Source organism: Adiantum capillus-veneris, chromosome 13, assembly GCF_014529385.1.
Source record: "Adiantum capillus-veneris isolate H3 chromosome 13, ASM1452938v2, whole genome shotgun sequence".
NCBI classification, from domain to species: domain Eukaryota; kingdom Viridiplantae; phylum Streptophyta; class Polypodiopsida; order Polypodiales; family Pteridaceae; genus Adiantum; species Adiantum capillus-veneris.
Genome location: NC_140943.1, coordinates 116775771 through 116797376, shown reverse-complemented (window position 1 = coordinate 116797376; position 21606 = coordinate 116775771). Strand labels below are relative to the sequence as shown.

General features: G+C 45.5%; 1 protein-coding gene across 3 annotated transcripts in view; it reads left to right on the top strand.

The window, feature by feature from the left end:
- Positions 1 to 914: 914 nt before the first annotated feature.
- TPR10 (ankyrin repeat family protein) overlaps positions 915 to 21606 on the top strand; it is a 155493-nt gene continuing 134801 nt past the window's right edge. For 2 of the 3 annotated variants that reach the window (XR_015190061.1, XM_086527259.1), the window contains exon 1: positions 917 to 1061. Coding sequence is in view for 1 of the 3 variants with exons in the window: in XM_086527259.1 (XP_086383385.1) it covers positions 965 to 1061 (97 nt within the window). In the remaining 2 variants the exon portion in view is untranslated. Of the gene's footprint in view, positions 1062 to 21606 lie in introns of all 3 variants that reach the window. The other variant, XR_015190062.1, reaches the window with a different exon arrangement.

Genomic DNA, 21606 nt, shown 5'->3' with positions numbered 1-21606 from the left:
CAGCCCAAAAAATTACAAGGTCTTGTCATGCTGTTAAGCCATGACAACATCCAGGGACCATAATTACATCGGCTATCAGGGCAGCCACCCCTACCAACCCGCCCTCTCATCCTTGATACACAAGGTCCATAATCTTGTCATTCTGAGATCTTTTATTTACCGATGGCCAAGATTTGTCCCCAACCTAGGCATTCCGTCTGCTAACAACAAGGCACAAGTAGTCCTAGACCAATCCTCCGAGTGTTGCTTGCGCCCAAGTGTTCATATTAGCACTTTTCTTTCTTGTATAATTTCTACGAAGCTTGCCACCTCAAAACCTCCTTCAAAAACACGGCGGTTCCTTGTGTGCCATACATTATGTAAGAAGAAGTATCTGACGATCTGAGTGCTGACGAGGAGTGCATGACTACCTGAATTCTTACCTCCAAGGAATAGGCCAGTCTTGAAAAAACTAATTTTCCATGTTCTTTGGACCCACTTGCATATTTTCCTTGCGAGGCCTTTGATAGTTGGGCAGTCCATAAATAGGTGGGCCAGATCTTCACTAGGCCAACCTGCACCCCAAGCATCGATCTGACCCAATCCCTCTCTCATGAATCTTCACCCACGTCGGTAGAGCACCCCAAATAACCTTCCATAAGAATACCTTCATGTGCTGTGGAACCTTTGGCTTCCATATGTTCTCCATAACATGCTCCCACCTTTCCTCCGGCCATTGCTTTTTCCATAGCTTGTTAAGGGGGCTAGACCAATTCTTCTTTTGCATCATTATCTGATAAATGCTTTTAGTATGCGATTTCCACAAGAGACTGCTTCCGGGCCATTTCCAAGCATTCCAGTCCAACTTCAAATCACATATTGTCATCACTAGATTGTCAAGCTCTTTCATCACTTTGTGGACAAGCAAGGCCTCCAAAATTTTTTTGGCTTTCTAAAACTCACGTTTCATGTAGGGAAACAATTAATGACAAAGTCTTCTATTTTGAGTACAGATCTTTACTTCCCACCAGCTGCAGTTCAAGGCATGAAGAGCTCGGTTGATGCAGCTGGTGCCCTCGCAGGTTTTCCTCCGAGAGAGAGAGAGAGAGAGAGAGAGAGAGAGAGAGAGAGAGGTAGTTTTTCTTGCTTCGGGTTATCGTGGCGCTTCTAGCCTAACTAAAACATGTTAATCCTAAAAAGCTGGCGATGGTGCATTTGCAAAAGAAAATTTTTTACGCCACACTTTGTTATATTCTGTGTCAAATGGGTCAGGAATACGATGCTTGGTTTCTCAAGATTTGAACATGCTTTGTGAGTTCAATAAGCAATTTACTCAAGCATATTGTGCAATGCTGTTGTTACTATCAAGGTCACGGTGTTAGAAGCTGCGGCCTCAGCTGTTAGCTTTGAAACGATTTATTCATTGTACATGGAAAGGAATCCAGTTAGTAAAGGCAAAGGTGCAGCGAAAGCTATGAATGTTGAACATGTGAGAGGAGTGGTGACAAACGGGTGACAAACACAAGCAAGAAGAAGGGATGATTAGGGCTGATTGATACCCCTTGTGGCATTTCTTTATGATTAATCTTCTCAAATACATCAGCCGAGAGGAGCACTCGTCCAAACGTTGCAACTGCACAAGTCTAAGATTGACGATAGCATTGTGGGTGAAAACGGGCAGAAGACCTTTTTTTTTGGACAAAAATCATGCATTATTACCAGTGACTGCCTATGAATTGAGTGCCTATGAATTGAGTATTGTAACTTGTTTTGAGTCTTTTTGGGGTTTTGCTTTTAGTCACTGTAGTGTAATTTGGTGTATTCCCCCTTAAATTTTAAGGTCATGTATGAAATCTACGAATGAAATTTTACAAGGGGCATGAACCATACTTATTTCATACTTTCATACGCGTATGCGAATGCTGTATGGTTCCTGTATGAAAAAACTATGGGTCCCTTGCATTTGCAAGTGCTCAAGAGCGCAGAACTCAATTGCTTTTGAAAACCAAAAGCTGAAAACGTCAATGCTTTCAATAACTGGTCCAAAAGCTCCTCGCATCCAGTTTGTCAATCATCCACTTGTACAACATGCGTTTTGTGCCGCATTTTACGGGTTGGTGCCGCCAGAGATGGGTCCACTCTGTTGGTGTATCTCAAGCTCGGCTTGTCATTATCTCTTCTCATGCCACGTTGTCAGGAGTTTTTTGGAGCAAGGGATTGCGCATATGTACATATACATGCATGGTGCATCAAATAAAGAATTGCCCATTTTTCAGAGCCAGGTGGTTAAGTGGGGCCCACATGTGTACAGGTAGGACAGGGTGTACATAGTGCATCGATTTTCACTATTACCAGTACCACTGTGTTTTTTCTACAATAAGGAGGAGTTGGTAGCGCGTAAAACTTCTCGAGGAAGCTATTCGCGGGCCGACAACATGAGGTAAGCAGGTACGTCAGATGGCATCGAGTGGCGTCAGAAGGTCGAACGGGGTCAATACTTGCACGCGGAGAAGTATGGACACGATGTGGGTGTTTTCTTGTGATACTTATGTAGAAAGGTCATCATGAGGACCACTTTTTGGGGCCACTTCACGTGGTGGCGGGATGCATTATTGAAAGAAGCTGAGTGTCAGGTGTGCGTATGGATGCAGCAGGGTGACAACTATGCACTGCGAGGTCAGTTTTTGGCCTATTCGAGGTCCGTTTGAGGTCATCTAAAAAGCCAAGGGTGCCCAAGTAATAAAGCTAAGTGTGGGAACTGAAAAAACTGAGAGAAGACCAGAAAAAACGTAGAGAAGAGAGGAGGAACAGCCGCAAGTGTGTTTTTGCTGTTTTTGGAGCATTTTTTGGCCCTAAACTGCTCATCCGAAGTCGGATTTGAGCACTGTAACATTGTAGGGTGGGGTTTTTGGGCGTTCCGGACGCAATGGCGCTGTCCATTTTGCCAAATTCCTCACAGATTTTTTGCTGTTTTTTTGTGTAATCTTCTCCGGTGAGTGAAGCCTCCGCTTAATTTTGTGGTTGTATCTAGTGTATTTCCTCAATACTGTGTAAACTATTTGCCCCATTGGTATTGGGCTGAGCTTCCTTGAGTCTAAACAACAACAATTTGCCTCCTTTGAGCTGAATTGAGAGTGTGTGTGTGAGTGTGTATGTGTAAGTAAATAGTGGGCAAGTGGGAAATCTCTCTCTTCTCACTCCGTCTGTGTGTTTCCTGTTTCGGCCAGGCTGGTTGTGTAAGCCGAGTGGTGCCCCATAATGTGTGTGTGTATCATTCCAAGAGTGTGTGTCGGGTCCTTATAGAGGCGTTGTGTGTGTTTTCATCCCGCTCACATTCTTTTGGTGCCCCCACTGAAGATCTTTTTCGAGTACCTTCTGCTTCGAGCTTCAAACTTCGAGATTCGGGATTACAGGTTATAGGGACAGGTACAGGTACAAGTGATTCACACAGGTACAGGTAGCTGGAGTACAGTGATATACTAGGAGTGATGTCACTTGCAGTTGTTGTGGGTATGCATCACTTGGCGTCTATTTGAGCGCATTGTCTGCTGGATTGTACGTTACTTGTGGAAACTGCCATTGTACGCATTTGTGGAGCCATACTTGGTTGTATTTGGCAGTCCCAGCCATTTCTGAGACTTGGTCTGGAAGATAGTCATTTCTGAGACTTGACTATACGCGATTTGCATTAGCCTTCGTGTGAGGGTCGATAGCGTGAGGTTTTTATTGAGCTGAGGGATTCTCAAATGTAGAGATCCTTTTGGTGATACAGGTAGCTGGAGCACCCTTTTTGTGACCTCGCCATAAGCTATGTACTAGTGAGTCCTACTTAATGCTCGGGTTCTATTGTTGACAGTTTATGCATACATATACAGTCTATATTTTGGGTTCCTACTGCTCTATTTCTGGGGAAACTCTGCCAAAATTTTGCCATAAGCTATGTACTAGTGAGTCCTACTTGATGCTCGGGTTCTATTGTTGACAGTTTATGCATACATATACAGTCTATATTTTGGGTTCCTACTGCTCTATTTCTGGGGAAACTCTGCCAAAATTTTTCCAAGTTATGATGGCTGGTTTTTTGGTCTTTTGAGCCATTTATGTTGTTATGCTGCTGAAATTTTGGCAAAATCAGAGGTTAAGTCAGGTGTGCCTTCTTGGGAGCTTCATGGTTTGCTTTAATGGATAATCAAAATGACCCTCAATTCACTCCATTTCATTTAACTCAAAGAATCCAGATAAATGTTCATGTGTCCAGGAAGATTTTTTTCCAGCAGCGCATAGTCTTTATGTTCGGGCCAAGAAGATTACGAGAGATCTTGGAATGTCCTTTGTCTGTTGTAATTCCGATGATCAACTATGAAAACTCATTTGATGTGCATGCGTTTGTCCTTATCTAAAGTTGAGCTCCATTGAAGTTTCTGGGGATTGGGTAGTCAAAAGTTTTGGGTTCTTGCACGTGTGTTCAAAGGGGTTCTCAAAACATTGAAACTTGGGTAGCCATGGCTTTCTCTTATTCGGAGTTTCATGGAAGAAGTGATGAAGATGTGGAAGACTTTCTGGAAAAGATGGAGGTTGCCTGCATTAGCAACCAGATTCATGACCCTGCGCAGATGTTACGTGTTCTCCAAATTTGTTTGAAGAGTGATGCACGAGTTTGGCCCAAAGCATTTGAAGAGGAGCTGCGTGTAGCGGATCCACCTGTAAGATTGAGTTGGGACAATCTACGACATGGGTTGGAAGTGGAGTTTGTGAAGATAGAAGATCCTGACAAAGTGTGGCAAGAAGTACAAGCTTTGGTGCAAAAGGAAGGTGAGCCAGTAGATGCGTACATACGTAAGTTTTCATTGGCATGGGAGCGAATGTGCAAGGCCTTAGCACCATAGGTACCTCCGCCTGACATGATGAAGAAGGACAGGTTCTTAGCTGGTCTTTGGGAGAATATACGTTGGAGAGTGGAGCTAAAGAAGCCTAGGACATATGAAGATGCACTAGAGGTAGCAAGGAACAAAGAGTGGAAGTTGAGGAAAATGAGCCAGTTAGGGGTGGAGTCTTTGCCCATGAGGTCTGAATTTCAGCCTATAGAGTCTTTACAAGGTCGCATGTCAGGGGTTCATCACGAACCAGTGGTTCCTATTACTACTCAGGTTATGTCAGCAGTGGTCACTACATCGGTGCAAGATGATGGGCTAAGGCAAAACATGAGGCAAGTGGTAGATTTGATGAAGAATCTCAACCTAAACATGCTAGGTCAAGTGGGAAATAATCGAGGTCGAGGGAGGTATGCAAATCAGCCAGGAGGTGAAGAAAGACCTAGGAATGGTGTTGGACAAAGCAATGGTAGGTTTGGGAGACAGACGCCCATATGTTACAATTGTGGAGAGTTGGGTCACATCAGCCCGCAATGTGATAAGCCACCAAGGATGGGGGGAGACATGTATCCATTGCCAAAACAGGTATTAACTAGGTCAAATGATTATGGCATCGAAATTAAGGGAGATGAAGGAACCAGTGGATTAACCCAAGAGGAAAAGAGAAAGACAAAAGTGCTAAGTGTAGTCACCTTGGAGAAGGCATCAAAGCTAGAGGATACATTAGTGATGCCTATTGGGAAGAGGACCACATAGGATAAGGAAGGAAGAAGTACCCCAGGTCCTAGTAAGAAGAAAGGAAAGAGCCATGAAGGCGAGGATGTCAAGGCCAAGAGGAAAAGGAGAGCTCGTCGAAAGTTTCATGTTTCAGATTTTCCACTAGGGGATGGGCAATTAAGCTATGACTTGAAGGAGGATCTGACGAGCAGGAAGGCAGATGTTACTTTTGGGCAGCTTATAGAGATGGTGCCTAAGCTAAAGCGACAGTGGAAGAGGATGGTTAACCCAATGGAGAAAGAGCCAGAGAGAGGTTCAGTAAAGGTGTTGGCAATGGATGAGCTACCAGACATTTGTCCAATAGTAGATGTGTGGCATAAAAGGAAAAATTTGGGACAAGGTTATGTGGATGGCGGAGCCTAAATATGCGTCATAACACACTCATGTGTTGAGAAGATGGCTGGGGTGTCAGGTTTCCGGATCAGATTGGCAAACCCCTCGGAGAGTAAAATGCTTGGGTGTTGTAAAGAGCTTAGAAGTGGAGGCATATGATGCAAAGGCAGTGGTTGATTTTCATGTAATGCCAGCAGGGTTGGGAGCATATCCTATTATACGGGGCAGACCATGGTTACGTGCAATGGGAGCTGTTCAAGATTGGCGACATGGTACGATTAGCCTCTATGGAAAGACAGGTACCAAGAAGCTTTATAATATGGACACAAGGAAACGATTAGAGGAGCTTTATGAAGATGAGGATGAGTCTAGTGATGAAGACTCTTCCACGGTGACAGATGAGGATAGTGATAGCACTACCAGCAGTGATGAGGATGCTGATGTTGCATTTCTTTTGATGGACAAAGAAATACAGGAGTTTGGTTTAGTTGCATTTGCGAATGAGGTTGAAGATGAAAGTGAAGGGCCTTATGAAGTGATTGAAGGGCTGATGCAAACCAAGGTTGAGTTGTCAAAGAAGCAGGAATTGATGACACAAATGATCAGTGGTGACCTCTTAGCTATGGAGAAGGATATATATTTGCATATGCTGGCTAGTTTTCCTGATTTGTTCATTACTTCATATGAAGAGATCAGAGGGTTCAAGGGTGAAGAGATGCATATAGAGCTGAAAGAAGGTGCTAAGCCAGTGCGGCAAAGGCTAAGAAGGATTGGTCAAGAGCAAATGGAAGCCTTGCGAGAAGAGGTGGACAAGTTGTTGAAGGCAGGGTTCATAGTCCCTGTGGAGACCACAGAATGGGTGAGTCCAGTTGTAGTCAGTCCAAAGAAGGATGGGAAGTGGAGAATTTGTGTAGATTTTAAACCCTTAAACGCAGCCACTAAGAAGAACCCATATCCTCTTCCATTTATCGATCGGATCTTGGATTCAGTGGCAGGTTATGAGAGGTACAGTGTGTGTGATGGTTTTTCAGGCTATTTTCAATTGAAGATTGCTCTTAAAGACTGCACAAAGACCATTTTTATTACGCCATGGGGCTGCTATTGCTACACAGTATTGCCATTTGGGTTGTCAAATGGACCTTCCTTCTATCAAGAGAGAGTAAATTGGGTGTTGGAACCATTCATTGGTAGTTGTGTTAAAGCTTTTATGGATGACTTCTGTGTTTATAGCAGTAGGGCCGAACACCATGAGAAGCTGCAGATGGTATTGGCTCGATATGATGAATGTGGAGGAAACCTAAATCCAAAGAAATGTCATCTAGCACAGCCAAGGGTGAAGTTATTGGGCCACATGGTGTCAGAAAATGGCATTGAGGCTAATCCAAACAAGGTTAAGTCTATTATTCTTCTTCTATCACCTACGAGTACGAAGCAATTGGCAACCTTTATACACAAAGTGAAGTACATGGCAAGGTTTATTCCATTGTCTTCTCAGATTCTTTATCCATTACAACAAGTGGCAAAGCATGATCCATTGCAATGGGATGACAAGTGTGAAGAAGTGTTTCAAGAGGTGAAAGAGGTGTTAGGGGGGTTGTCAGCCATGCAGGCTCCTGATTGGGAGAGTTTTTTATGTAAATCCCTCAGTAGGGGATGATGCCATTGGAGCCATGCTATTGCAAAAGGAGAAGGGCAGCCATTATATGAGGCGAGTGTATTGTGCAAGCCGAGTGAAGTTGGTAGCGGAGAGAAAGTTCTCGGAAGTAGAGCTAGTGATGGCTAGTGTAATATTTGCTTGTCGACGATTTCGTCATTACTTGCTACCACGACCTTTTGTTTTCTTGACGAGTTATGCCTTTTTGCCACAGTTAATTAATGGCACTAACATGTCAAATGTGGTGAAGAAATGGGTAATTGAGTTGCAAGAGTTTGAGTTCTCTTTTCTAGTGGAAGATAGTACAAGGGCTACCCTATCTGATTTGTTGACCTACAAGGAGAATCTCCTTATTGTTAAGGAAGAGGTGGTGAGAAAGGTAGTTGAAGAAGTGCCACAGATCAGCAATGCACATGTGTTGTTCTTTGATGGTTCATACAGAAAGAGCCATGATGCAGCTTCAGGGGGTATAGCACTTTATGATCCAGAGGGAAAGCTAGTATGCAAGAGAGGGTTCAAATTGGATGCTCATAGTAACAATGAGGCTGAATTGAGGCTGGAATTGAGGCTGAATATGCTACTCTGGAAGCCGGATTACACATTTGTTTGAAGCATGGGGTTCAAAGGTTGAGCATAAAAGGTGATGGCTTGTTAGTGGTGAAGCAAGTGCTGGGTGTGTGGAAGAGCAAGAACACCTCATTGAAGGAAATGTGCTTCAGAATTAAAGGCCTGTTAAAAAAGTTCGAAGCATGGAGCATCAGACACATTGAACGTGCTCTAAATGGAGAGGCACATGAAGCAGCTCAAGGCATGATTGGAGAGCTATTTGTGTTGAGGACCACTTTACCTCTTTATCATGGCCGGGAAAGTTTGGCTCAAGAAGAGGAGTTTTTGCTAATAGGAATCATTCCAAAGGAGATTCAGAAGTCTAAGAAGTATGGCTTTGTGCGTAGAGCATACAGGTACAAATTGATTGGTGATGTCTTATACATGAAAGGGGCTGATATCGTGTTGAGACGTGTACCTTGGAGGGAGGAGCTTTACAGAGTGTTGGAAGAGAATCATGAAGGCGCATGTGGCGGCCATTTTGCTCTAAAGATCACTTTGCATAAGATTTTGCAAGAGGGGTATGTATGGCTTAGTTTGCATAAGGATGTTCACCATTGGTGTAGGTCTTGCAATAGGTGTCAAGCATTTGGGAAGAGAGTGTTGAAGCCAGAGCTACGAAAAACCATTATGGCGTTTGATGTGTTTGAAAAGTGGGGGATTGATGCAATAGGTCTGTTACCTATCACAAGCAAGGGCAAAAGCTATATTTTGACTGCAGTGAACTATCTCTCTAGATGGGCAGAGGCTATAGTAGTAAAACAGATCATTGCAAAGGATGTGGCAAAATTTGTGTATGATGAAATATGTTGCAAGTTTGGGGTGCCATTGGAGCTACTTTCAGATAAGGGGCCTGGCTTTAGAGCTAAACTGCTAGATTTTTTATGTGCAAAGATGAAGATTAGGCACCAGCATACCACTCCTTATTACCCGCAGTGTAATGGCTTAAATGAAAGATTCAATGGTGAGTTGGTACAGATTCTTTCGAAAGTGACAGAGCACCAAGGAAAGAATTGGGATTTGGAATTGCCTAGTGCATTATGGGCTTACCGTACTTCGGTGAAGACAGGTACAGGGTTTACTCCATTTCATTTGGTGTATGGAAAAGAAGCACTATTGCCTGTGGAAGTAGAGTTGCCTGCGGTCAAGATGTTAGAGAAGTTGCTTGGGCCACCTAGTGATGCATTCGAAGAGAGGCTCTTACAGCTACAAGAGGTTCAGCTGGATAGGATGAGTGCATTGGAACATTATGGGCAGATGCAACATAGGGATTTGGCAAAGATAAATGAAAAGGTCAAAAGTAAGGGTATCAAGAAGCATGACTTGGTTTTGCGCTACAACAGTAAGCTGGACAACACCTTCCAAAAGAAGTTTCAAATTAAGTGGGAAGGCCCTTTCAAGGTAGTGGAGTGTTTCCCGAATGGCACATATCAGCTGGCTAACCTGGATGGTGTTCTACATAAGTCAAGGGTAAATGGATTGCGTCTTAAATTGTATCATGCCAGGTTGATGATGGTCGAGCAAGATGAGCTGTATGTGGATCAAGGAGTGTTGGTGAAGGATGAGGAGACTTGTGACGCTGTGAGTCTCATATCGCTTTTTGCTGCTGCTGATCATGAATGATCTAGCAGGCTAGGGGATGGGCAAATTATGTCAGGAGTTTTTTGGAGCAAGGGATTGCGCATATGTACATATACATGCATGGTGCATCAAATAAAGAATTGCCCATTTTTCAGAGCCAGGTGGTTACGTGGGGCCCACATGTGTACAGGTAGGACAGGGTGTACATAGTGCATCGATTTTCACTATTACCAGTACCACTGTGTTTTTTCTACAATAAGGAGGAGTTGGTAGCGCGTAAAACTTCTCGAGGAAGCTATCCGCGGGCCGACGACATGAGGTAAGCAGGTACGTCAGATGGCATCGAGTGGCGTCAGGAGGTCGAACGGGGTCAATACTTGCACGCGGAGAAGTATGGACACGACGTGGGTGTTTTCTTGTGATACTTATGCAGAAAGATCATCATGAGGACCACTTTTTGGGGCCACTTCACGTGGTGGCGGGATGCATTATTGAAAGAAGCTAAGTGCCAGGTGTTCGTATGGATGCAGCAGGGTGACAACTATGCACTGCGAGGTCAGTTTTTGGCCTGTTCGGGGTCCGTTTGAGGTCATCTAAAAGGCCAAGGGTGCCCAAGTAATAAAGCTAAGTGTGGGAACTGAAAAAACTGAGAGAAGACCAAAAAAAACGTAGAGAAGAGAGGAGGAACAGCCGCAAGTGTGTTTTTGCTGTTTTTGGAGCATTTTTTGGCCCTAAACTGCTCATCCGAGGTCGGGTTTGAGCACTGTAACATTGTAGGGTGGGGTTTTTGGGCGTTCCGGATAGCACCATTTTCGGACGCAACTCCGGAAATGGCGCTGTCCATTTTGCCAAATTCCTCATAGATTTTCTGCTGTTTTTCTGTGTAATCTTCTCCGGTGAGTGAAGCCTCCGCTTAACTTTGTGGTTGTATCTGGTGTATTTCCTCAATACTGTGTAAACTATTTGCCCCATTGGTGTTGGGCTGAGCTTCATTGAGTCTAAACAACAACAATTTGCCTCCTTTGAGCTGAATTGAGAGTGTGTGTGTGAGTGTGTATGTGTGAGTGTTGAGTGGGCAAGTGGGAAATCTCTCTCTTCTCACTCCGTCTGTGTTTTTCCTGTCTCGGCCAGGCTGGTTGTGTAAGCCGAGTGGTGCCCCATAATGTGTGTGTGTATCATTCCAAGAGTGTGTGTCGGGTCCTTATAGAGGCGTTGTGTGTGTTTTCATCCCGCTCACAACGTCACCAAGTTGTGACACTCTCATTGCCAATCTATGGTGCCTTTAACTACTGCTCCTGCGACATTTGTGCCAATGACTGTTAGAGTTTTGGAGGTAATCTGCTAGTTTTCTTGTTTAGATCTAGTTGTGGCTGTGTTGGGCGCCTTATTTTTATGCTTTTTTTCCCTTCATATTCCCATTTATTTAATTTGGGATATATGTAGGTGACTCAGGCACATTTTCTTGCCTCCTATATAGGGTGAGGGGGTGCACCCATTGTGGCATATTGGTGAACCTTGAAGTCTCTCTTGTATGTAGAGTTTGCCCAGCAAGGCTTGTGCCACTCTCTCTCTCTCTCTCTCTCTCTCTCTCCCCCCCCCCCCCACCCCCCCCAACCCATCGTGCTCCCTCGTCACAACTCCTTCTGTTGTACTTTGACATTGACAACCATCCATCCAACACTCTCTCTGATGCTCAAAGGTTGACACCACATAACCATAGGGAGAGTTAGCCCCGCAAGGTTGTGCCACTTTCTCTCCATCTTCTCTCTCTAGTGTTTTTCTTGTCCTGCATGTAATGTGCAACGGAAGTGATTTATGGTGATAACTCAGTATAAATCTCAGTGCGTACTCAAGGTTCCTTTTACTTCATGAGAGAAATGTGCAATAGACTAGAGAGAGGAGAGATATTGAGTGAAGCTTTATAGAGAGAGAGAGAGACAGAGAAGACTAACACTAGATGGGGTCCCAAACCCCCCTCCAACGACCTCTCTCTCTCTATGACTAGAGAGGTATTTGCTTTAGATTGCACAAATGCTGATACAACGGTCCTAGATGTTGAGATGCTGATGGGATCTTGCTATTGAGGCTTGGATTTGCGAGGTTAAGGGCTGAAAACTGAAAATGCTGATGTAACTAATAGGATCTACAACTAACGACCAGGCTATGCGATGATATGGTACAATTGATGTCAAGGATGGGTTGAAAACTGAAAACGTTGGCGATGATCTAATGCTTGGGCTGAAATGTGAAAAGGCTAGGGCTGATTGTCACAAACTGCTGGCGTGTCAAGCCATTGAAGACCTAGCGGGTAAGGCTCTCTGAGCCTAACCCTAGCCAACCTGTAGCTCCTGGCCAAGGGGCCTAAACCTTAGAAGCAACAGAAGAAGAAGAAGTTCTCTCTAACTTGTAGTTCCTCGTTGGGAGTCCAAATATTTAAAGACCTTCCAACTTATGGGACCCCGTCCGATGGGGCCCAAATTTAATAAAGCAGGGCCCACACACACAAATTGCGTAGCTGCTGATGACGTGGCAGGGCAGTACAAATCTCTGCAATTTACGTTGACCTATTGACGTGGCACGCAAAAAACGCACTGACTTGCTGACATGGTAGACTGTACGGACAGTTCCACGAAACGCGTTGATAGCTGGTGTAGCAGGGCTACTGTGTCACGTGCACATGACAGGCGGTTACAGTCTTAGTTGGTCTTTGGTTCACACTGGACGGACCTCGCTTGGGTAATGTCACCTGACAGAGATACGGGTCGCGGTCTTGTGGACAACGTGGCCAGCTCCCCACCACCCAGTTTGGAGATAGACTTAGCTGGACATTCATAGATATTTGCTGGCCGTTGGTGGCTCTTTAGGATATACATATTTGTGGTTGGTTCTAGTCGTCGGACACTATCATCATCATCTACCTTGTGTGGTCGAGCGTCTTGAGTCTTCAATCTTGAGTTCATGCACAGCAGGTCTGCATTGTCCTTGCACGTTGAAGCCTCGACACCCCCATTGTACCCTTGAGTCTGGGCTTGGAGCTAAGTGTGCTGCCAAGCTAGAGTCTGTATGGTTCTTTGAGTTTATCAAGTTCCACTGTGCTTTGAGTCGTTGTCCATTTTAGTGTGATGTTTTCTTTTTGTTGGAGTGAGGTTTCTTGCATACTGCACTGAGGAGCACCCACTGTAGAGAGAGCATGACACACTCTTCTTGCTACAGGTGCTCTCATTTTTGGCACGCCCGGTGGGACCTCAACTGAAGTCTCACTCCGTTGACCCGATAGGTCGCGGAGCTAGCTGGTTTAAGCTCTCGCCTTTGTTGGTCTGCTAGTTTCCGCTGCTCTGGTCCAACTTGGTCTCGTCCAACTTCCTCTTGACCAGCTTGGTCTAGTCGAGCTTAGTCCTCGACCAGCTGGTCTAGTTTCTCGTCCTAGTCTAGTTACTCTTCTTGGTCTAGTCTCTCGTCTTGGTCTAGTTGTCTCTCATCCATGTCTAGCCAAGTGGTCTAGTCACTCGCCCTGGTCTAGTAAAGTTTGGACCAATGCTCAATAAATTAAAGGTCTTCGTGCCCATAGCTTGGGTGGGTTTCTGATTACTGCATGACACATACGAGGCAGTCCAAAGATCGACAAAGTCCACTACTGAGTCCTTCGAAGTACTACCATCGGAAGCGCCAACCTTTGTGTCGAGTAGAAGTCCACGAGCCCCGTTACCCCTACCTTCCTACGCGGCTACCTCCACTCTCTCAACCAACTCTTCACCTCCTAGGTCACCTTCCCCCAGTATAGTTCTCACCCACTGTGTTACAGCAACCTCTTGAGCAACAGGCTCAGGAGCAGATAGCCATGGAGGAGCTGACAAGCGTTCCGGCTAAGGTGAACATTAAGTTCCCGACTTTCAAAGGTCTCTCCACGGAGGATGCAGACGACCATGCTAGGAGATTTGTATCACTCTGTAGGGGTCGTGGCCTCAACAAAGAAGACGCCTACCTAGTACTCTTCCCATCAACCTTGGATGGCTTAGCAGAGAAATGGTATAGTCAGTTGCAGAGAATTACTTTACGACTTGGGCCACATTATGAAACCAGTTTTGTGAAGCTTTCAGACTAGGGGACTTCCAAGAGAAGGTTCTGGATGAGTTGGCCAACCTGATGCTCCAACCAAATGAGACTTTTGCAGAACTTATGACCAGGACAAAGTCTCTGGTCGCCAAGCTTCCACAGCAACCAGGTGAATTTATGGTCAAAAAGTGGGTAGAGAAGGCTTTATTGAAGACTTCTCAGCAAAAACTCCGAGAGTCTTCGACCTGAAGCCACTTTGGAGGAGTTTGTTGCGGTTGCTACTAGGATAGAGGGGGCAAGGAAGCTGTTTAACGACTCTCCTCAAGTACATACTACCTCTGTATTCTTGGAAAGTCCGTCTGCTGACCCCTTGACTTCTCTACGCAGGGAACTAGAAGCATTAAAGTTACAACGAGCTCTTCAGGAGGAGAGATCCTTCTCTCTTCGACAGGAGAAGCTTCCTCATCAAGAGGCTTTGGACTAGTGTCACGAGGACGTGGCAACTGTTAACTATGTCACGAGGACGTGGCAACTGCTAACCTTAGTTGTTGGTTTCTTTCCAATGATTTTTGTTTTATTTTTGAGACCCTCTTTTTGAAGTTGCAAATGGTCGGACATTGTATGGCCAATGTGAACGGTAGTTTCACCCGCAGACGGAAAGTGGGTCGGCACTGGAATTCGTTTAGTAAGAGGGTGTCTAGGCTTAGTCAAGTTCATGTAGGTCCCCCCTGTCGCACTTAGCAAGTTGGTGGATACTAGGAAGTGAACTCATTAAAGGCACAAAGTCAAGGTGGGACCGCCAAAGGAAAATACTCGACAGTTGGGCCACATTGCATTTTTGGATGCGGTCCCAATGGGGATAGATGGTCAGAAGACCAGTGGGAGCCCAATGGAAGCATTTTCTAAAAATTAGGGAACTGCTATTTTGGGCCATTAATGTGTTTGCGTCATTACCTTTGGAATGACAAGGGGAACATTTTAGAACTCTGCCGCGAAGTAAATTGGGCAACCAGTCGGGAGATTCTTAGGCAGCAACCCCGAAACGGGAAAATGCTTGTAATCGCACCAAGTGGCACATTTCTGTGCACTTCCCTCTTGCAAAAAAATGGGCGCTGAATTTTGTAGCTGGGAGGGCTCATTTGTGAAACCTGTCACAGGTTAAGAGCTATGGAGTGCTTCCTTCCTTTCTATGTACAGTGTGGTGCTAGGAGTAATGACCTGCACACTACACACTGCTCTCTCCCCCCCCACGTGCAGTTATGTGATGCCCCACAAGAGGGCTCCTCATTTGGCTGATGTACAACTGTGTGGTTTCATGCTTTTGTGCTGAGGCAAGAGCCTCCTTGAGCAAGAACAGGAGTAGCTAATTGCTACTCGAAAGCAGGCACCGGCGAGGGTCATAACCTCACCAAACAGGTGCGTTTTCAACGTTAGTTATGCGATGTATAGTGACTGTTTTTCAGCCATACGGACGCTAGATCCATTGGGAACAGTGCCCCACTGACAGAGGACAGTTCGGGGACCGTTTAGGGCTGAAAACTGGGCAAAAACCAGTAAATACAGCGAGCTGAATTTACTATTTTTGGGCAGAAATCAGAGGGTTTATGCTAGTGGAAGTGAGTTCCAACAGGGGAATAGGTTTTGCGCAAGTTTTGGGGCTGTTATGTTGCCGAAATTTGGCCAAAACAGGTGGTGTCTAGCTGGATAGAGGTAAAGAATTCCGAGGACTCTACTTTGTAATTTACCCTCTCAAAGTATAAAGAAATACCGAAAGGGGCGCCAATTTTGGGGCCTACAGGTTGTGGGCGTCTGCTCGGAGCATTCTAGCTTCCGAGTCGTGTGTGTGCTTAAGTGTTAATTCCCGTCGCAGGTTTTCTTTGCACGTTCTCTCTGTGTGTGTCTAAAGTAAAAGAATTTCGGGTGAAAGCCAAAGCCTACCGCCGCACGGGCTGGTTTCAACTAGATCAAACGCGAGCTAGAAGAGCTCCGGACTCAGCAGGAGTCTAAGGCTGTGGTCTACTGTAGCTCATGCCGCTCTCAAGGCACCCTCCACATGAATGCCCCCTTCGGGCTTATTGTCACTTTTGTGAAAAGTCTGGACATGAGGACAAGGATTGCTACTGCCTCAAGGGATTGCGCCAAATATATCAAAGTCTTGGTCCTACTCTTCAACAAGGATTACTACTACCTTAAGGGATTGCGCCAAATATATCAAAGTCTTGGTCCTACTCTTCAACAAGGATTAGCACCTGCATCCACCATGGTTTCCCCCTATGTTTATCCAAACCACATGCCACCTTTGCTGACAGCCCCTCCTATGCAAGGTATGCAGAGCACTTTTCCCTCTCAGAGCTTTTATCATGCGAATGCTCCCTCAGCCCCTCAAAGCTTCTACGCCTCCACCTCCACCTCCACCTCCATGCACCAAGAGCAAGGACCACCTCGCCCTTCGACTCACCCATCAAATCGACCCATTTGTGCTACAAATGCGGGGAATATGGACATTACCAAAGCAAATGCCCCAATGCCAGAAGGGTCCGCTCCTTGCCGTCATTGCCCTGAAGCTAAGGATCACTATAGTAAGGATTGTCCCAAACTTCGTGCATCCACGTCTTTAAGCCCAAGTCAGCCAAAATGAATTTACCTTTCCTAAGATCAATCTGATAGTAGTTAGCACCATCCCTCAGCCGCCACCTTCTGCCCATGTGGTTGCCCCTCAAGACAAGCTTCAGTTGGTAGAGGAGCCTGCGGGTGTCCTCACTCGGGCCGAGAGGGCAGCTCTCGGTCTTCGCGTTCCAACAAGTTCAACTCCCCCACAAATTATCCCACCAGTGGATACCCTGCTTCCAAATGTCGACAAGCCATCCCTTGGTGCCAAGCGAGGATCCTCAACTCTGCTCTCCGATATTGATGAAGCTTTCTTGGAAGCAGTCGCCAACCTACAACAGATCAAGGTACTAGAGAAACCACTAGTGGAAAAAGGAAAGCTTACAATAGAGACTATCTTGAATAACACCTTCCAACAAGTGTCGCTCTATGACACGCTGTGGCTAGATGCGAGTTTTCGAAGTGACACCCTTGTAGTTATTCAGTCGCTTTACCCCGGAGCAAGTCCTAGTGGCGGACACCTCGTAGTGCAACCATCAGAGTCCTATATGATATCCTATCCCTCTGTTCCCCTCACTCATTATAGAAGCCCTCATCTCACCGTGTCCATCTTGGGGCGGCCATTCTCAGGAGTGATAGTGGATGGTGGATCTGGCATCAGCGTGATACCTGAGTTCACTATGTTGGCTTTAGGTCTACAGCCTACTCGACCTCTTCCCTTCACAGTTACGTTGGCTGACCAGAGGACAGTCTACCCATTGGGCATAGTGGACAAGGTGCCTTTGTAGGTACAAGACTTCACCTTTAGCTTGGATTTTCTTGTTGTTCGTCTTCCCCAGGTTGAGGGAGGATTTCCTTTGCTTATTGGTAGACCATGGTTGCGGCACACTAAAGCACTGCATGATTGGGGAAATGATGCAATGTGGATACACACTTTTGGCTCCCCAATGCCAACCCATTCGACTTGAAGGAGGCATGGATCCAATAGTGCAACATAGTTCCTTGTCAATGAAGTCCAACACTGAACTCGAGCAGCCTACTCCACTGGATGGGTTTGAAGAAGACTTGTTGGAAGCTACCAAGTCTATGCCTTGTTATGGAGTTTCTATGCAATCTTTGCTTGAGAATACACCCTCTTTCCATGTTCCTACAGTAACTGAGCCCAGTAGTGCAACATAGTTCCTTGTCAATGAAGTCCAACACTGAACTCGAGCAGCCTACTCCACCGGATGGGTAAGAAGAAGACCTGTTGGAAGCTACAAAGTCTATGCCTTGTTATGGAGTTTCTATGCAATCTTTGCTTGAGAATACACCCTCTTCCCATGTTCCTCCAGTAACTGAGCCCAATGAGTCACTTGAGCCAACACCAAGTGTGGAGGTCACAGAGGCTGACAGCTCAGCTGGCCCCTTAGTAGAAGCCTTTGGACTTGGTGAGCTGCCAAGGATCATAGAAGGAGGAAGTAATATCCTTTACAGAAGCTCTCCCACACCTCACCCCTTCCCACAGCCTCCCTTTGTGTTTGACACTTCGTCCAAGCCAAAGCTCTCCTCTGTGTCTAATGAAGACGAGTTTCCACAAGAACGGCTACAAGATGCAGGTTCCAATGCTGATGAACCACCAGCTCATGTTGTCTCTACGTTCTAGGAAGCGTCCCTACCCACCCCCTAGCTCGCCTCTACCCACCCCTACCCACCCCCCCTTGCCTCTACCCACGGGCCACCCCCTCTCACCCGTGCCCCTACCCACCCCCCCTCGTTCTTGCCCCTATCCTACTTGCTTAGCATAAGAAGTTGAGTGAGTTTGATCTTTAAATTACGTTTGGGTTAAGAATTTTGCTTGGCATTTATGGTGGATATCCCTTTCCTTCGATTATCTTGGCAGTTTTTCGATGTTTTCTTTGATATGCAGTTGCCTTTGGTTATTTTGGTCCACATAGCCGTATTCAATGTTTCCTCTCATCACCAAGACGGCGAGAGGTTTTGTGGCGGGCAACGTGTAGCAAAGCTACGGTGTCACTCGCACAAGACAGGCGTTTACAATTATAGTTGGTCTTGGATGGACCTCGCTTGGGCAGTTACACGTGGCCGAGATACGGGTGGCGGTCTAGTGGACACCGTGGCCAGCTCACCACCACCCAGTTTGGAGACAGACTTAGTTGGACATTCAAAGATATTTGCTGGCCGTTGGTGGCTCTTTAGGATTTACATATTTATGGTTGGTTCCAGTCGTTGGACACTCTATCATCATCATCCACCTTGTGTGGTCGAGCGTTTTGAGTCTTGAGTCTCGAGTTCATGCACACCGTCCCTGCACATTGGAGCCTCGACACTTCCATTGTACCCTTGAGTTTGGGCTTGGAGCTGAGTGTGCTGCCAAGCCAGAGTCTGTATGGTTCTTTGAGTTTATCTAGTTCCACTGTGCTTTGAGTCGTCGTTCCATTTTAGGGTGATGTTTTATTTTTGTTGGAGCGAGGTTTCTTGCATACTGCACTGAGGAGCACCCACTGTAGAGAGAGCACGACACTTTTCCGGCTATAGCTTGTGACGCGGCAGTTGTACAGACAATCCTTAAGGGTGCTATGCTTTTGGATTAAATGCTTTTGAGCTAGTTGCTTTTCATGTAAACTACATTTCGGGCCAAGCGACTTTAAATATGATTGGAGGTTTCCCTCTCTGGCATCCTACTGCGTGGAAGGTGGAGAGAGGTGTCACAAGACGGGCACCATGTGCCAATAGAAAAGAACAGACTGAACAGACTTTTAGCACTTCAATAACAACTGAACTGAAAAAGAGAGAGAGAGACAGAGCACACGCGACACGAAGTGGCGGAATTTCACCTCAGAGAGGAGGCCCCAAACCTTGGTGTCCCTTTCGGTATTTCTTTATATTGCTTCAATTGAGTACAATGCCGATACTCCATTCCCTGCACCTTCACACTGAAGCATGCCAAAGAATGAGCCCTGTGCACATATTTAAAGGCCCTTCGCCTTGAAAAGCAATTACATGAAAAGCAATCAAAGTCAAAAGAAACTGGTCCCTGTAACAGACTTCACTCCAAGTCAAGAATCAATTGCGATAGCACCAAATAACCACTTCAAAACAATTCACAGCATTGGCCCCAAAGATTGGCGCCCCTTTCGGTATTTCTTTTTGTATTAATCAGTTCAAAGTACAAGAGAGTGGCTCGGGTTTCACTCTCAAGACTCTGCGTCCAGATGCTCTGAGAAGTGAGGCCCTCACCACCAATTTAAAAGTTACAAGGGATGCCCAAAAGCAGAGCCCCAAAAGCTTGAAAGCAAAAGCAAATTCTCTCTCTCTCTCTCTCTCTCTCTCTCTCTCTCTCTCTCTCTCTCTCAATGGGAGTTAAAATAAAGCAATTCAACTCTCTCTCATCCAAAATCCTTGCGTAGCAAAAAGCTAGGATTTGCGTCGCTCATTAAATTTTTTTTTTCCACTTCCGTGATTTCCGGAAATTAGGGATTCTGATAGAAATTAGGGTTTGCAGGAATTTTAGGGTTTCTGGCAGAAATTAGGGTTTCTGTTGTCGATAGCCACGTCATCACTTTGTGACATACCCCCCTCTTGAAAGCATTGTAATCGACCGCGATTACGCCTGCAAAACCGACAAAAGCCATAAACCGTCTTAGCAGACACTGACTGTTAGTACCTACATACTAGGAACACACATCTAGCACATGTACCAAATCGACAGTCACATCACAGGACATCACTAGACATCACAGGACATCACATGACATTCAACATTCATTCAGATCTTAGACCATGATTTATCGGCAGTGTAGCTAGCAATCACCTCTAGGTCTAATCGGGACCTCATCGATGTTCGATTGACTAACCCATATTGCAACCATGTCTATTCGAGATCAATCAGACCAAAATGCTGCAGTCATTTCGTCTATCAGTTCCTGCACTCAAAAGAAGTCAAGAACAGATCAGTATCATTATCAAGAATTCCATTTCATAAAGTCATCTAGCAGAATACTGTCAGCTCTCAGTATCCCTGAAGCTCAAAGAGACATCAGTGACTTTAGTATCAAAATCAAGGCATCTGTTGACAAAGGAGCGGAGTAACTCCCCTCTTGTGCATCCCACTGCACCAGATCTTCGGCCAAGCTGAATTTCTGGGTTCCGTTTGGAGTAGACTATGCTAAACCAAAACATCGAGGTAAAGTTTCACAATCTGAGGAGTATCTGCTAGGTCCTCCTCCTCCATCCACTTCGCATCAAATGTAGGAAAGTTCTTGAACTTAACCAAGAACCGCCTTCGGACTTTACCTTTAGTCTTTGTATCCTTATGTGCCAAAATCTGTTCAGGAACAAGGATCTTCTCGTTTTCTTCCACTTCGGGTTGCTCATCAGGCTCCCCATCATCAGGCACATCACCTTTAAAAGGTTTCAAGAGACTCACATGGAATGCATTGTGAATCCTCCAAGTATCTGGCAGTTTTAATCGAAAGGAGACATCATTTATCTTTTCAGTGATCTGGAAAGGTCCGTAGTATCGCATACTAAGCTTTGGAAAAAAGCCTCTCCTTTCCCTTTTTCTTTCGTAGGCGTGCCTTCTCAAAACGTAAGAGGACCCAATCATCCTCCTTCAGTTTCAACTCGTGACGATGGTGATCCGCTGCCTTTTTCTGTCGTTCTTGAGACTTCTGCAAAGTCTCGCGAACCTTGGCAAAAGCCGTATCCAAATCTCGCAAATATTCATCTGCTTCAAATATCTAATCGTTCGTGCTCAGGAAGGATGGAACCTTGCAGCACTTTCAACAATCTCAAATGGCGTCTTCCCCGTCGAAGAGTGTATCTTGTTTTTGTAGGCAAATTCCACCAAAGGTAAGTTCTTTTCCCATTGAGTTTTCTGATCCGAGATACAAGACTTCAATAAATCTAAAACCACTGAATTGGCAATCTTAGATTGCCCGTCAGTCTGCAAGTGGAAGGAAAATCATCGTGATCATTCTGTGTTCTCGAGAGATCAAAAATGAAATCCATTTCAATATTTTCCCAGGGGCGGGTGGGTATGTGTAAAGGCTGTAACAATTCTTGTGCCTTATGCCTGTCAAATTTGACCTTCTGGCATACTACGCACAAACTTCTCCACATCCTTTTAGAGTCTCGGCCAAA